This window comes from Schistocerca gregaria, chromosome 1, assembly GCF_023897955.1.
Source record: "Schistocerca gregaria isolate iqSchGreg1 chromosome 1, iqSchGreg1.2, whole genome shotgun sequence".
Taxonomy (NCBI): domain Eukaryota; kingdom Metazoa; phylum Arthropoda; class Insecta; order Orthoptera; family Acrididae; genus Schistocerca; species Schistocerca gregaria.
The window spans coordinates 420236935-420251788 of NC_064920.1; the positions used below are offsets into that span (position 1 = coordinate 420236935).

General features: G+C 42.8%; 1 protein-coding gene across 1 annotated transcript in view; it reads left to right on the forward strand.

Annotated features, from left to right (window-relative positions):
- Positions 1–2270: 2270 nt before the first annotated feature.
- The window catches only part of LOC126352186 (serine/threonine-protein kinase/endoribonuclease IRE2-like), a 78117-nt gene continuing 65533 nt past the window's right edge, over positions 2271–14854 (forward strand). Inside the window, exon 1 of the mRNA XM_050002671.1 lies at positions 2271–2380. Within this exon, the coding sequence (XP_049858628.1) occupies positions 2271–2380 (110 nt within the window). The remainder of the gene's footprint in view (positions 2381–14854) is intronic.

Consider the following 14854-nt stretch of genomic DNA (forward strand, 5'->3'; position numbering starts at 1 on the left):
GAAATCTGGACTAAACTGACCAGGCCACAATTTTCGAGTCATCTAGGGTCCAAACACTATGGCCACAAGCCCAAGAGGAACGCTGTTATCAAAGGCACTAGCATGAAATTTCGCTGCACTTTCCTAATGGATACGTTCTAAGAACATCCCACAGTGATTTCAACGGCTATTTCACGTAGTGTTGCTTGTCTGTTAGCACTGACAGTTCTATGTAAACGCTGGTGCTCTCGATCGTTAAGTGAAGGCCGTCAGCCACTGCGTTGTCCGTGTTGAGAGGTAATGCCTGAAATTTGGTAATCTCGGCACACTCTTGAAACAATGGATCTCGGGATAAAGATTTCCCTAACGATTTCTAAAATGAAACGTCCCATGTGCCTAGCTCCAACTATCATTCCACGCTCAAAGTCTGTTAATTCCAATCGTGTGGCCAAAATCACGTCGGAAATCTTTCCACGTGAATCACCTGAGTACAAATGACAGCTCCATCAATGCACTGCCCTTTTCTACCTTGTGTACAAGATAATAGCGGCATCTTTACATGTGCATATTGCCATGCCACGTCTTTTGACACCTCTGTGTATTTTGTCTGTGTTAAACAATTGAAATTTGTTCATACTTCTTGAATGTGGCAACGGCCTTGCCGTAATGGGTACACCGGTTCCCGTCAGATCACCGAAGTTAAGCGCTGTCGGGGGTGGCCGGAACTTGGATGGGTGACCATCCGGGCCGCCATGCGCTGTTGTCATTTTTCGGGGTGCACTCAGCCTCGTGATGCCAATTGAGGAGCTACTCGACCGAATAGTAGCGGCTCCGGTCAAAGAAAACCATCATAACGACCGGGAGAGCGGTGTGCTGACCACACGCCCCTCCTATCCGCATCCTCATCTGAAGACGAAGTGCATACTTCTTGAATAACCAGGTATAAATATGACATTTAGGAATTTGATGAGTGCTGCAGGACACCATGAACAGAAAATCTCCATTGGTGTTGGTGGTGCGAGCAACCCAGCCAGCTTTAAATCAGATTACAGCGGAGAGAGGCCCACGAGAGAGACAGGCCTTAGCCTGTACTTCACAGCACGTGACACTGCAGGTCTTTAAGAGCGTCAGCAGTCATAGCATGTAAGCTTTCACTGCCGGCGTCTTCATTAATTAAAAGTTCCGTGCTGGATTGCCGTGGTCCATATATAAAACTGCTTCTCCTTCCTGACGTTTCGTTGTCTACTACGGGCAACATCTTCTGACGTGAGTCGGCGATTGTTAATTTGTCCCAATCTACAAGAAAATTAGTGAAACTTTAAGATCGGTGAAAGACGCACGACACCCCTTAGCTACCCCAGATGTGTATAAAATTCCGTGTAGCTGTGGCATGGTTTATATTGGAACAACTACAAGGAGTGTTAATACTAGCCTAACGGAACACAAAAGGAACTGTAAATTGGGACAAATTGACAAAGCAGCTGTATCGGAACACGTTTTCAAAGACGGTGATGACGAAATAAAATTTAGTGAGACAAACGTGATAGCTAGGTCCTCACATTATTATACCCGCGTGTATAGAGAAGCTATAGAGATCTACAAGCACGAAAATAATTTTAATAAAAAAGAAGATGGATTAAAACTAGACAAGATAAGGGGGTCGACTCTGTACCATCGAAGTGACTATCGATTACCTATAATCGAGAGAGATGGCACTAGCCAGAGATAGTTCTAAAGCCGAAAGCACGTGATGAGTGGTGGCGCCATCTAAGCGCTCTATATAAGCGAGACCTCCAGCGCCTAGCAGCCAGTCGGCGACTCACCTCAGAAGATGATGCCCGCAGCAGGCAAAGAAGCGTCAGGAAGGAGAAACAGTTTTATCTATGGACCACGGCAATTCAGAACGGAAGTTTTAATTAACGAGTGTCAGCAGTCTTCTCTGGTGAGAATCGCACGACAAAATTAAGACCTTCAGTGGGTACCTTTTCACTGACTTATTGATTCCTGTGGTCCCTGCATGGAGCCGAGCGTTCACGAAGTATTGCGGTCAAACTGACTAGTGGCGTCACAAGTTCATTGCGAGGCAATTTTTGCTTGCGGGCCCCGATAGGGAAGTTGTCGGAAATATCGGAAAGCGAAAATGGCAGCTGGGCTGCAGGTGAGTTTGTTTTCGCAGGCTGGGGCGGTGGCGCACGGCGCTGCGCGCTCTGTCCTCGCTGCCGGCGGAGCAGGCGCAGCTGCTGCATCACGACGACCTGCTGCTGAGCGGGCCCGCCTCGCGCCGCCGCTTCATGCTCGCCTGCTGCGGCGCCTTCGGGCCTCTCGAAGTGGGACTCCGGCTCAGCAGCGGCGGCGGCAGCGGAGGCGCCCTCGCCGTCAAGCGCCTGCCCGCCCTCCTCGGGTGAGCGTGGCTGAAGCCACCCACTCACAGGCCGACGAGTCGGCCAAGCACCGCCCTCTACACCCCACCCACACCCCCTCTGCCGAGCGGCTCGCCGACAAGTCTGACTGTGTGTGGACACAGTGCGACTGCGTGGCAGACCCTAACTGTGTCTAGTCGCGTGGCAATTTTCATCATGCCAAAATAGAAAGGAAAAAAGACGGAGTGTAGGGTCGCGGGAAGAGGTCGGAACTAGCATGTGGCGGTGCGCCGGTGAAGCCGATGCACCCAACTGCGGTGAAATCGTACACCACAAAGGCGAATGTGTCAGGGGACACCAGCTCGGAAGGGGGTTTTGGCCGACTGGTCAGCCTGTGAATGGGGCGTCTTTTCAACATTGCCTGTCTGCCGCAACCCTGTAACTGCCCGATTTGAGGCTCAGACTGCCAGAGTGTTTCTTCTGGCATTTGAAACATTCCTTGTCTCTCACGTACAGCTTTCATAATGTCGTGTTAAATCCCATTTGCGGCCATGATCAGAATTTACATATCCTTAAGGGGGGGGAGGACGTCAAACGGCCTGAGCTGGACCAGGAGAGGCACTATAGGACATTATAATTTCCACTGTCTATACTTTTACAAATAAAGTCATAAAACTTTGTCAGCATGACCAGGAAGGATTCAGAGTTCACACTCATAGCAGTGGAAGTTCGAAAACATAACGAAGTAAATTTCTTTACATGTGACATTTCATCATTTTTTTCACTCACTAATGGCAGCATTTGTTGCTATAGGTACACATTTCTTCATAAGTAAGAGAGATGGTTCGATGAATTTTGCACAGCATACAAACCATACTTAAAGGTGTATGAAACTCTAGACTTTTCCAAATCTATTAAAAACTGTGGTAAAAATTGAGGTAATTAACTACAAAATTTGTGATTTTTCTAAACATGAAGTTTAAAAAACAGCTGATTATTCGTTTTTTCATAAATTAAATAAATTCTAGAGTTTCATACACCTGTAAGTATGGTATGTATGCTGTGCAAAGTTCATCGCATAATTTCTCTAACTTATGAAGAAAAGTGTACCTATAGCAACAAATGCAGCCATTAGTAAGTGAAAAAATGATGAAATTTTACACGTAAAAAAATTATTTTGTTATGTTTTCGAACTTCCACTGCAATGAGTGTGGATTCTGAATCCTTCCTGGTGATACTGACAAAGTTTTATGAATTTATTTGTAAAAGTATAGACACTGGAAATTAAAATGTCCTGTGATGCCCCTCCTGCTCCAAGTCGGCCCGTTTGACGTCCTACCCCCCCCCCCCCCTCCCCCCCTTCCCCTTAAGAGGAATTGCAGTGAGGCGGCTGTGGCCACATGTGCTGTGCTCAAATGGGAGGGAGTGTCACAGAAATGATACAGGTTTTGGGCTGGAAATCATTAAAAGAAAGGCATTTTTCGTTGCGATGGAATCTTCTCACGAAATTCCAATCACCAACTTTCTATTCCGAATGCGAAAATATTTTGTTGACACCGACCTACATAGGGAGGAACGATCATCTAGATAAAATATGGGAAATCAGAGCTCGTACGGAAAGAAAATGTTCATTCTTTCAGCGCGCTATACGAGATTGGAATAATGGAGAATTGTGAAGATGGTTCGATGAACCCTCTGCCAGGCACTTAAATGTGATTTTCAAAGTATCCATGTAGAAGCAGAAGTAGAAATGGCTCTAAGCACTGTGGGACTTAACATCTGAAGTCGTCAGTCCCATAGACTTAGAACTACTTATACCTAACTAACCTAAGGACATCACACCCATCCATTCCCGAGGCAGGATTCGAACCTGCGACCGTAGCAGCAGCGTGATTCCGGAGTGTAGCGCCTAGAACCGCTCGGCCACAGCCGAGACTGGTTTTATGAAGCTCTCCTTGCTACTCCTTCTTTTGCAAGCATCTAAGTTAGGATGTTTCAGTGGCGCGTCTGAGTAAGGACATTTGGCCATATTTACCTATTTGGCAACGAGTTCACATTAATCGTATGTTTTAAGAGACATGCAGTGATTTTAATGTAGGGCAAGTGATCCTCTAGAAAACTTAACCCAGAACCTGCAAAAATATTTACTCACAACGTAAGGACAGAATTTTCATGCCTTTGGTAGCATTTTAACCTGAAATACATTACCTATACCATCTAAAATACTTTTTACTTACAGTCTAATTATGGAGATGGCTCATTTTGTGCTAGAAGTTTTCACGCAGGTCACATTACCCAGGCCCTCCAACTACTTTGACTTACAATCTAAGGGTGGAACGTGCGCACTTTGAGTGGTTTTATCCTAGGACAAACAACCCAGACCCTCTGAAATACTAACTTACAATCTAGCGGTGGAATTTGCTCATTTTGTGGCCGTGGTTTTAACCTAGGATAAATAAATAATTCAAACCCTCCAAAAAATTTTTACTTGCAGACTAAGGGTGTAACGTACTTACTTTGTGATAGTGGTTTTACCTGTGACACACAACCTAGACTCTCCAAAATATTTTGCTTACAATCTAAGGGTGGGACTTGTACATTTATACCCTGAAAGGCACTGTGAAGTGCCTGGCAGAGGGCATATCCTATTGTATCAGTTATTAGCACTTTTTTCCGTTGTATTTTGTGCACATGAGCTTTTTTTCTGACTCCAAATTCCATGCAACACATGACGATCAAAGGATCCACTAATTTTAAATGAATCTGCTTTAATTATTACCTGTCTTGGACATCCAGGTTAATTAAAAATATCTTCGTTATTTAGTTAATCTAGTGTCGAAATTACCGACGTAACATTACAGTTTAAGTGAATATGTAAAAGCTAGTTATAGACCTACATAACTACTTACGGTCTTTGATCAGTACGAATGCTTATACAGGGTGTCCCACCTATTTTGTCCACCCAAAATATCTGTGGAACAATAACAGCTATTGGAAAACGACTTTCACCGGGATCAATGCAGGGCTGGGGCCCATGAATGTACATATTTGGAAACATTCCAAAACGAAAGCATATGTGTTTTTTAACACAAACTTATGTTTTTTTTTTTTAAATGGACCTCCCATATTTTTTCTTCAGCAATCCATAGCATGACAAAAAAGCACATACACAATGGCGTTGATTGCATCGCTATATTCCCATTACATCCCGAGATATTAATGTGGCAATTCAGCAATCCGTAGCATGACAAACCACATACACAATGGCGTTGATTGCATCGCAATATTCCCATTACATCCCGAGATATTAAGGCGCGAAGTTGACGCTTGAAGCACCCGACATGCGCTGCTAGCGCACGTCCTGAGGCTCAGGCGTGAACTCCATGCTGCTCGTAATCACGATGTGATTGCCATGCGTAATCTTACTTCCATACTTTTCAAGAGGTTCGAAACGAATAATACGGTCTGCTGTCATCCTGCGGCATGGGGTTCACGCCTGAGCCTCAGGACGTGCGCTAGCAGCGCATGTCGGGTGTCTCAAGCGTCAACTCCGCGTCTTAATCTCTCGGGATGTAATGGGAATATTGCGATGCAATCAACGCCATTTTGTATGTGCTTTGTCATGCTATGTATTGCTGAAGAAAAAATATAGGAGATCCATTTTAAAAAAACATTAGTTTGTGTTAAAAACACATATGCTTTCGTTATAGAATGTTTCCAAAGATGTACATTCGTGGGCCCCAGCCCTACATTGATACCGGTGAAAGTCGTTTTCCAATAGCTGTTATTGTTCCAGAGATATTTTAGGTGGACAAGATAACTGGGACACCCTGTATACTAGACTGCGTTGTTCTACAGGACGTGTGAATTCTGAAAGTGGTAGCAGGTAATTACATATTGTGCTTAGCGTCACAACAGAAAACAAAATTCAGACAGTGTGTGAGATCTCCATATAAGACCATTTTTCCGCAGTCTTGCTGGAAAAACAAGCCATTACCCGGCCATTGTGACCGAGCGGCTCTAGGCCCTTCAGTCCAGAACCGCGCTGCCTTTACGGTCGCAGGTTCGAATTCCGCCTCGGGCATGGATGTGTGTGATGTCCTTGGGTTAGTTAGGTTTAAGTAGTTCTAAGTCTAGGCGACTGGTGACCTCAGATGTTAAGTTCCGTAGTGCTTACAGTCATTTGAACCATTTGACAAGCCATTACATGTAGCAGTACAACATTGTAGAACTTGTAAATAAACGAAAGATCTCGATGCAAACTTAAATAATTAATACGGGTATTTACTTAGCGATGACATATTGTGACTTAACATATAGGTTTCGATTAAAGCTAAATATCCCTCATGGAATATCGTAAATATCAACGAGTGTAATGCCACAGTGCTCTTCTTTGACGAAATATTAAAAGCTGTTAAAAAATATATAATTTTCCAGCGACAAAAACTAAAATTATCTCGATGGATAAAGTTTCGAGTATTAATTATACACAAAATACGCACCTCTTTCAGTGCTACCATTTTGCCAAAACCTCGATCCGTTTCGATGTCTTGAAGTTTTTATGTTAATACAACGGGTGTGACGACAGCATGGTTTGCGTTGCGCCTGGACAGAACAGGACGCGATGTGCACGACGCCGGCCGTCGTAGCCGACCGGTTCTGGGCGCTTCAGTCTGGAACCGCGCGACCGCTACGGTCGCAGGTTCGAATCCTGCCACGGGCATGGATGTGTGTGATGTCCTTAGGTTACTTAGGCTTAAGCAATTCTAAGTTCTAGGGGACTGATGACCTCAGATGTTAAGTCCCATAGTGCTCAGAGCCATTTGAACCATTGTGCACGATCCAGCTGTACACATATAAGCCAATATCTAGACTGTGGAGATAGACAAATGTGTGCACTTTAACGTGTGTACTACCTGCATGCTCATGGTAGTTAATAATTCAAAATATTTTCATATGAATTTAGTGCCTTCGTTGATCGTCCTGTGTATGGTTGCATGATATTTGGAGTACGCAGAAAAACCTGCCCTGCAAAAAAATTTTCAAGCGGAACGGAAAAAACTCCTGATAACTGGTATAATAGGACATTTCCTCTGCATGTACTTCGCAGCGGTTCGCAGGGTGTAGATATACAGCAGTGGCATTAATTCTGGACACTTTGTAGAGATTCATTGAATATTGGATTCAGGAGTTTATTTTAGTTGAAATATACAATTCACTACCAAATTTCCAGAAAACATGCCTTAATGTTCACTATTTGTAAATTAAAGTTGAAATACAAAAATTTAATTAAATACTTCAAAAATGAAACAAAATACTCACAACCCAACAATTTCAGAAACTCACGAATTACTTGGCGCAAAAGTTACTGCAATATTTCTTAGTATTTTGTGGGATATTCTTTTCATTTAATCACTGCCTCTACTCTGTGCGGCATCGACTCCACCAGATGTCGAAGATTTTCCGGTTTGATCAATCTAACCACGAATTGACTATGGCCTCCAGGATCTCCATCTTGTTACTGGAATTCGGTCGTGAAATCATGAATTTAAGCCTTGACCACAAGTTCTCAATTGGGTTGAGGTCGGGACTATTGTAAGGCATAAGCAGCACACTAATTTGAGGTCATCGAACTATTTATTGTTGATTTTCGCGGTATGACATGATGCGTTGTGTTGCTTAAAGATGCACTGATCGTTGTTACCTCCAAACAAGCCGCGGATAGAGGGCAGCAATTCCAACACTACCAGACGTCCAATGCCATGGCCTGCCATTCACCTCCACACCATGACACTGATGGGATGCTTCGTAGTGTCAGTGGTGCAATAAGGCAATCAGTCTTCGCCTAGTCGACGACGAATGAACTTAACTCCACCATTTCCAAAGGTGCTGATCTTAGTCTCGTCACTCCGAATGAATATGGCCGAGTCTCCTTGCGTCCATTCCCCGTGTGCTAATGCCCACTGCAAACGTTTCTGCCTCTGCATTTTGTTCATGTAAGGCTTCTGCCTTGGAGTCCTCACTTGCAAATCATATGCGCAAAGTTTCTGTCTGACGGTTCGATCAGAAACTTCAACCCCTGAAGTCTTCAAGATACCATTTATGTGTTTTGCAGAACGCCGACGATCTTGCAAAGAAAGGCAGAAGATTCTACGACAGTCTTGGTTTTCTGCCGGTTCTTGGAGTAGTTTTTATTGACTTAGTTTCTGTATACCGATTGCAATCTTTCCTCACGTCCGGCTTTGTGGTGCCTCCATCCAACCTTTTTGCTATTTCTGCATACGTACAACCTTCTTCACGGTGTTTTACTGCCTTAGTTTACTTGGAGACCAACCAGCACGCTCCGGTACAGGAGACATCGTTTTGAATCTCTCATCTGTCTCATCTGACACGAAACTAACCCAAGACTTAAACTTCAACAACGACAACAATGAATTAGTACTGCCGGAGTTACAACAATGATCAGAACGTTTTTTTCTCACCGGATACAGCAATAATAACAGGCTTCCATTGATTGGTTTGTCGGAACAGAAAAAATTACTAACAGTGGCACAAACATGTAAAGTGCGACTGCTACGGTCGCAGGTTCGAATCCTGCCTCGGGCATGGGTGTGTGTGATGTCCTTAGGTTAGTTAGGTTTAAGTAGTTCTAAGTTCTAGGGGACTGATAACCACAGCAGTTGAGTCCCATAGTGCTCAGAGCCATTTGAACCAAACATGTAAAACAGTGAATTTTTTTAATAGTTGCCAGTTAAGTCTATTTATTCGTTTTTAATAAAAAGTATAAAATCACATTCTCTAAACGTGATCAACATTCAGTAGACAACATCATAAACAAAAATAAAAACTTAATTTATTAATTTAATATACGAAAACTAACTTACATCACGTGATGTTGAAATGAATGAACATTTCAACAGTGTGTCCAGAATTAATGCAAGTGTTGTAGATGTACACCACGTTCTTGAAGAACGGTGATGAAAAACTTCCGAAATCGTAACTTGAAACACAAACCTCCAACCGCTATCAGACCAACCGACGGCATCTGCTTCGTCGCTTACAATGCACCCGGTGACCACTGTTCGCACCGCACTGCGTTTGCAACAGTAGGGCGACGCCGAAGCTACACCTAGCGAGTCTGCAAACGATCGTATTGGCAGATTTTGTCAGTACGACCAATGATTCAACGAATTTAGGCGTACAAAGTCATTAGTATCTCTTTAGAGCACCGAAAACGAAGTAGTTGCATAAACAACATACACTACACGCTGCCGGAAAGAAATTCTCACAAAACAGAATGGGGTAAAAATGCAGCGTAGCGGACACTGTCGCTTACTATGATACCGGCAGTGTAAAATAAAGCACTTGTATCGCTTGGAAATTGTGTCACAATCCTGACCACCTGTTCAGTAATATTATTCGAAAACATTTTTTTTCTTTCTTCCGCCACTTTCCTCGGTACTGAAGCCTTGGTAAGTACTTATAGATCTACTATATTTTCTTTTTTTGAGCGACTGGAATACCTGGCAGTTCCTGCAACTCTCCAAAGCGCACTTCTTAATGAGATTTTCGCTTCCTCGTCTATCTACTGCGCCAAAAATTTGATGACATTGCATATAATCGCATGTGCCAGGTTGTGAAGAGCGTTCCCTGCTCCTATGGTGAGTGAATGCTATGATACACAGTAAACAGATAGCAACGACTCCTCATTTCGCGAGCTCAAAATAAAACCCACATATCTGCCAGTGTGTGTGTGTGTGTGTGTGTGTGTATGTGTGTGTGTGTGTGTGTGTGCGTGCGTGCGAGTATATACCTATCCTTTTTTCCCCCTAAGGTAAGTCTTTCCGCTCCCGGGATTGGAATGACTCCTTACCCTCTCCCTTAAAACCCACATCCTTTCATTTTTCCTTTTCCTTCCCTCTTTCCTGACGAAGCAGCCGCCGGTTGCGAAAGCTCAAATTCTGTGTGTGTGTTTGTGTGTTTTATTCAGTGTGCCTATCTACCGGCGCTTTCCCGCTTGGTAAGTCTCGGAATATACATGAAGATGGTATTTGTTCTTTCAGACATGTCCGAAAGAACAGACACAATATCCATATAAGTATATAGTCATGACTTTGGTGCCTGTTTCACCACATGCGCTGCTGAGTGGCTTCTTTGGGTGTCAGCATCCCTAGGCATAGCGTCACAACTGGCTACTGAGCTGCCACCTCGCCTCTGCAGCATGCCACAAGCCATGGGCTCAGTATGCTAAGGTGGACACACCCCTCATGCTGCAATGCTACAAGTGTTGTAGCACAGATCTTAAGAAAATATTTTAATATTTGTTTCCCTGAGATACTAAAGGCCTCACTCTCACCACAAACCTCCATTGCAACCTAACAGTGCACAGGACTGGCGCATCACCCCAGGTCACTTCAATTGATGTCAGAAGATTCAATCACCATTTAGCAAATCACATCCCAGAAAATCACTCCCAATTTAATCACTCCCTTTCCTGGCAAGTCAGCTGAGGATATATTGTATTTCTTGTGTGACCTAAAATGGTCAGCAAACATCGGAAGATGGTCAGAAGACCATTTATTGTAGTAAACAAAATTACAGCTGTTAGGGGAGATGAACATGTTTGCCAGATGCAGGGAGGGACAGAAATGCACAGACATTTGATCAGCTGAAACAAAGCTTCCTGAATTGATATAAGAAACAAAATAGCATGAGGATTTTCTGTGAACAATTAAGTAGTGTTATGAAGAGACAGTGAGACAGCAGAATGTTTTGCAAACATTCTCTAATGTCCAGATGACTCCTGCCTCCCTGTCACTGGTCCTGTCCACCACTCATCTTGAGGTCCATGGGTGGTGTGGGTGCCCTCACCCCACGAACTTTTGCCTGTATGCCCCAGTCCATGAGGATAGACACACATTTGTCCTCTGTCCTCAGTCTGACCATGGACACCTCTTCCATCACAACATTGTTGACAGTGACACCTGGTCTTTTTCCTCACAAGGAAGGAGAAGTGCAGTAGCCCACCAATTATTACACCTATCACCCACAGCAGATGAAAGTTGAGCCACTATGGCAAGCATAGTACACACCAACATTCAAATGGTGCACCCACAATTACCCAAGGTGGCCACCAAGGGCAGTGCACAGCTCACTCACCAATCGCTGTCACCTGGCCCAAAGCACGTGTGCAGCACTACACAGGTGACACCTGATGGTGATAACTTCTTAACAAAGGCATGCCCAGGCCTCCAGGCTAACAGTTGTTAATATTTTTGTGATGAGTAACAACATTCACTGTATTCTTCTTGTTGTGTTATAGTGACCCCACCATCACTATAGTCTTGTTGTTGTCACTCCATGATCCAATAAACTGTACCTGTTTTACAGCCATGTGTTTACTTGTGTTCTTAGGGAGAACACAAACATCAAGGCCCTGAAACACCAAGAGTTGGCAAGAAGAAACACAGAAAAAAATATTGCAGTTTATGTTAAGGCAAGGGTTATAGTATCAAGCCCATATCCCCCAAAGGGTAAAACAAAAATGTTTGTTACAAGGTACCAGGAATCATACTAAATAATAAGACGCAATATCATCAGTCAGTGTCAAGCTTCAGTTGCCAACCAAGACAATGTTAGTTCATACCAGATGCCGACATCAGTTTTACAGCACTCAAGATTCATTGAACAAGTAGCAGCACCCACCACTAAGAAGAGGGTGAAAAGAAGTAAGAAAAAGGGCAGGGCAAGGATGTTGTGCAACCTGTGCATGAAATAGTGTGTGGATTAAGGTTATGGAAATAAAGAGGAATCTTTTGTTTGTGTTATGTTGTAATGTAATTAAGAGGTTAGGTTAAGTTGTAGCATAGTTAAGGTATTGTATTACGTGGTTATCATGGGGAAACATAGGGAATAAGTTTTTTGTGCACCCCAGTTATTGGGTTTATTATCAGTATATGTGAGGTAATTGTTGTGTGACAACAGACATTTTCAAAAAGGGGGGGGGGGGATGTAGCTTCCTGCTTCCAGGTTGCTGCATGCCAGAGAGAAGAATGAATCCTAGTCAAGGCAGTCCTTCACATGTTTGCCAAGGGCGGGGTGTGGACACTACAATATTAGCAGTTTAGCAGTAGGAAAGCAAGATGATATGGTTCTCACCAGTCACCATTGGATGCTGAGACTAATTGTTAATGTGTAGGAAATGAGAAATGAGGTGAGGAGATTGGAAATTTGTTTTCAGGATTTTTATGAGAAGCAGAGAGAAGGGTGTGTTTAGAGAAGTGTGAGAGTACTATAATATTTGTGAGATATTATATTCATTAAGAAGTATTCACATTAAACCCAAACCTGTTAAAATGAAATGAAGAGTTCCATGATAATAATAGAGGAGAAAAAAAACAAATTTTCACTCTGAACAAGTAAAAACCTGTCTCACCCAAAGAGAACACTACATAACTGTAAAAATATTTACAAGAGGTCGCCCAATAAATTAAATATCTAAACATTTTATCAAGTTTTAGACTCAAAATGAAACATAGTTACTTACTTTATAGCTCACAGAAAATCCTCACTTGTAGATCTTTAAAATCTCTCATTAATTTTAAGAATTCACTTGACATGAATTGTACCATTGCTGGTGATTGTGTGTAATTTATACAATAACTTCAAGAAAACAGGATGTTATACACGGTGTTACAAAAAGGTACGGCCAAACTTTCAGGAACCACTCCTCACACACAAATAAAAAAAAGATGTTATGTGGACATGTGACCGGAAACACTTAATTTCCATGTTAGAGCTCATTTTAGTTTCATCAGTATGTTCTTCCACCTACGCTCAATGGAGCACATTATCATGATTTCATACGGGATACTCTACCTGTGCTGCTAGAACATGTGCCTTTACAAGTACAACACAACATGTGGTTCATGCACGATGGAGCTCCTGCACATTTCAGTCGAAGTGTTTGTACGCTTCTCAACAACAGATTTGGTGACCAATGGATTGGTAGAGGTGGACCAATTCCATGGCCTCCACGCTCTCCTAGCCTCAACCCTCTTGACTTTCATTCATGGGGGCATCTGAAAACGCTTGTCTACGCAACCCCGGTACCAAATGTAGAGACTCTTCGTGCTCGTATTGTGGATGCATGTGATACAATACGCCATTCTCCAGGGCTGCATCAGCGCATCAGGGGTTCCATGCAACGGAGGGTGGATGCATGTATCCTCACTAACGGAGGACATTTTGAACATTTCCTGTAACAAAGTGTTTGAAGTCACGCTGGTATGTTCTGTTGCTGTGTGTTTCCATTCCATGATTAATGTGATTTGAAGAGAAGGAATAAAATGAACTCTAACATGGAAAGTAAGCGTTTCCAGACACATGCCCACATAACATATTTTCTTTCTTTGTGTGTGAGGAATGTTTCCTGAAAGTTTGGACGTACCTTTTTGTAACACCCTGTATAATTCTAAGATGTTTCCTGGTTTTTACCTACAAAAAATGTGCCTATAATATCATCAAAAACATATACCCAGCATATTATTCCTCACTAGCTTGTTCTGTATATTATTGTACCTTGTATGAGAAATAATGGAAGATGGCTGATAAAGTACAATACAGTACAACAAAAAAGTCACAAAACTATAGAATCTTCTTCAGCAGTGAAACCATTAATAGTGGATGTGCTTAGCTCACACTGTCATGTATGTTTGAAATCTGGTGCCCTCTCTAGGGTGTGATTTGAAAACTATTAGCACTTTATACCATCCATAGAGGCAAGCAATATGCATGTCTGAAAGAGTCCTTGGAGGCAGCTCATGAGCAGCAATGTGTACTGGGTATGTACTGTAGGAATCGGTCCTGGAGAGTTAAATGGGCTGGTCTATGTAGCAAATATCCTCACCTACAAGAAAGTCAGTCAGTGGAATATCCAATAGAGACAGGCATCATTGTTCATGACCAGTAAGTCCAAACTAAATATATCATCTTTGATGAAACCATTCTTCCACTCACTCACAATTCAATCTTGATGCAGCTCACACAACAGCACAAAGGCCAATCTCTACATTGCCACAAGCAGGACACACTGCCCACAACCAGACAGGCCAGTTGCTTTAACCCTCTGATAAACTGTTAACTGTAAGTTCTGCAGAAAATTCTTCCAACATCAGACAATTAAGGTCATATACTGAAAATGTTCTTTGTTGGTCAACTTCATCTGTCTTGTATTAGCCTGTGCCGAATATATTCCAAATTACACTTTCTTGTTCATTACTGAGACAGCAGTACATGTATTGCACAACAGTCCAGATGGCATCCTTGTGGCACTGAACTTTACCAACAGATTACACCCTGCCCACAAGAAAAGTGTGATCAAGACTGACACATTGTGAGTATAATGCCTCACTTTTCAGGATCTTTTAAACACATGGCAATCCAAAGCAGAATGCTCTACTTTCTTGTACAGGTGACACAATTCCACATCGGGGTAAAATACTTATAGCAAATGC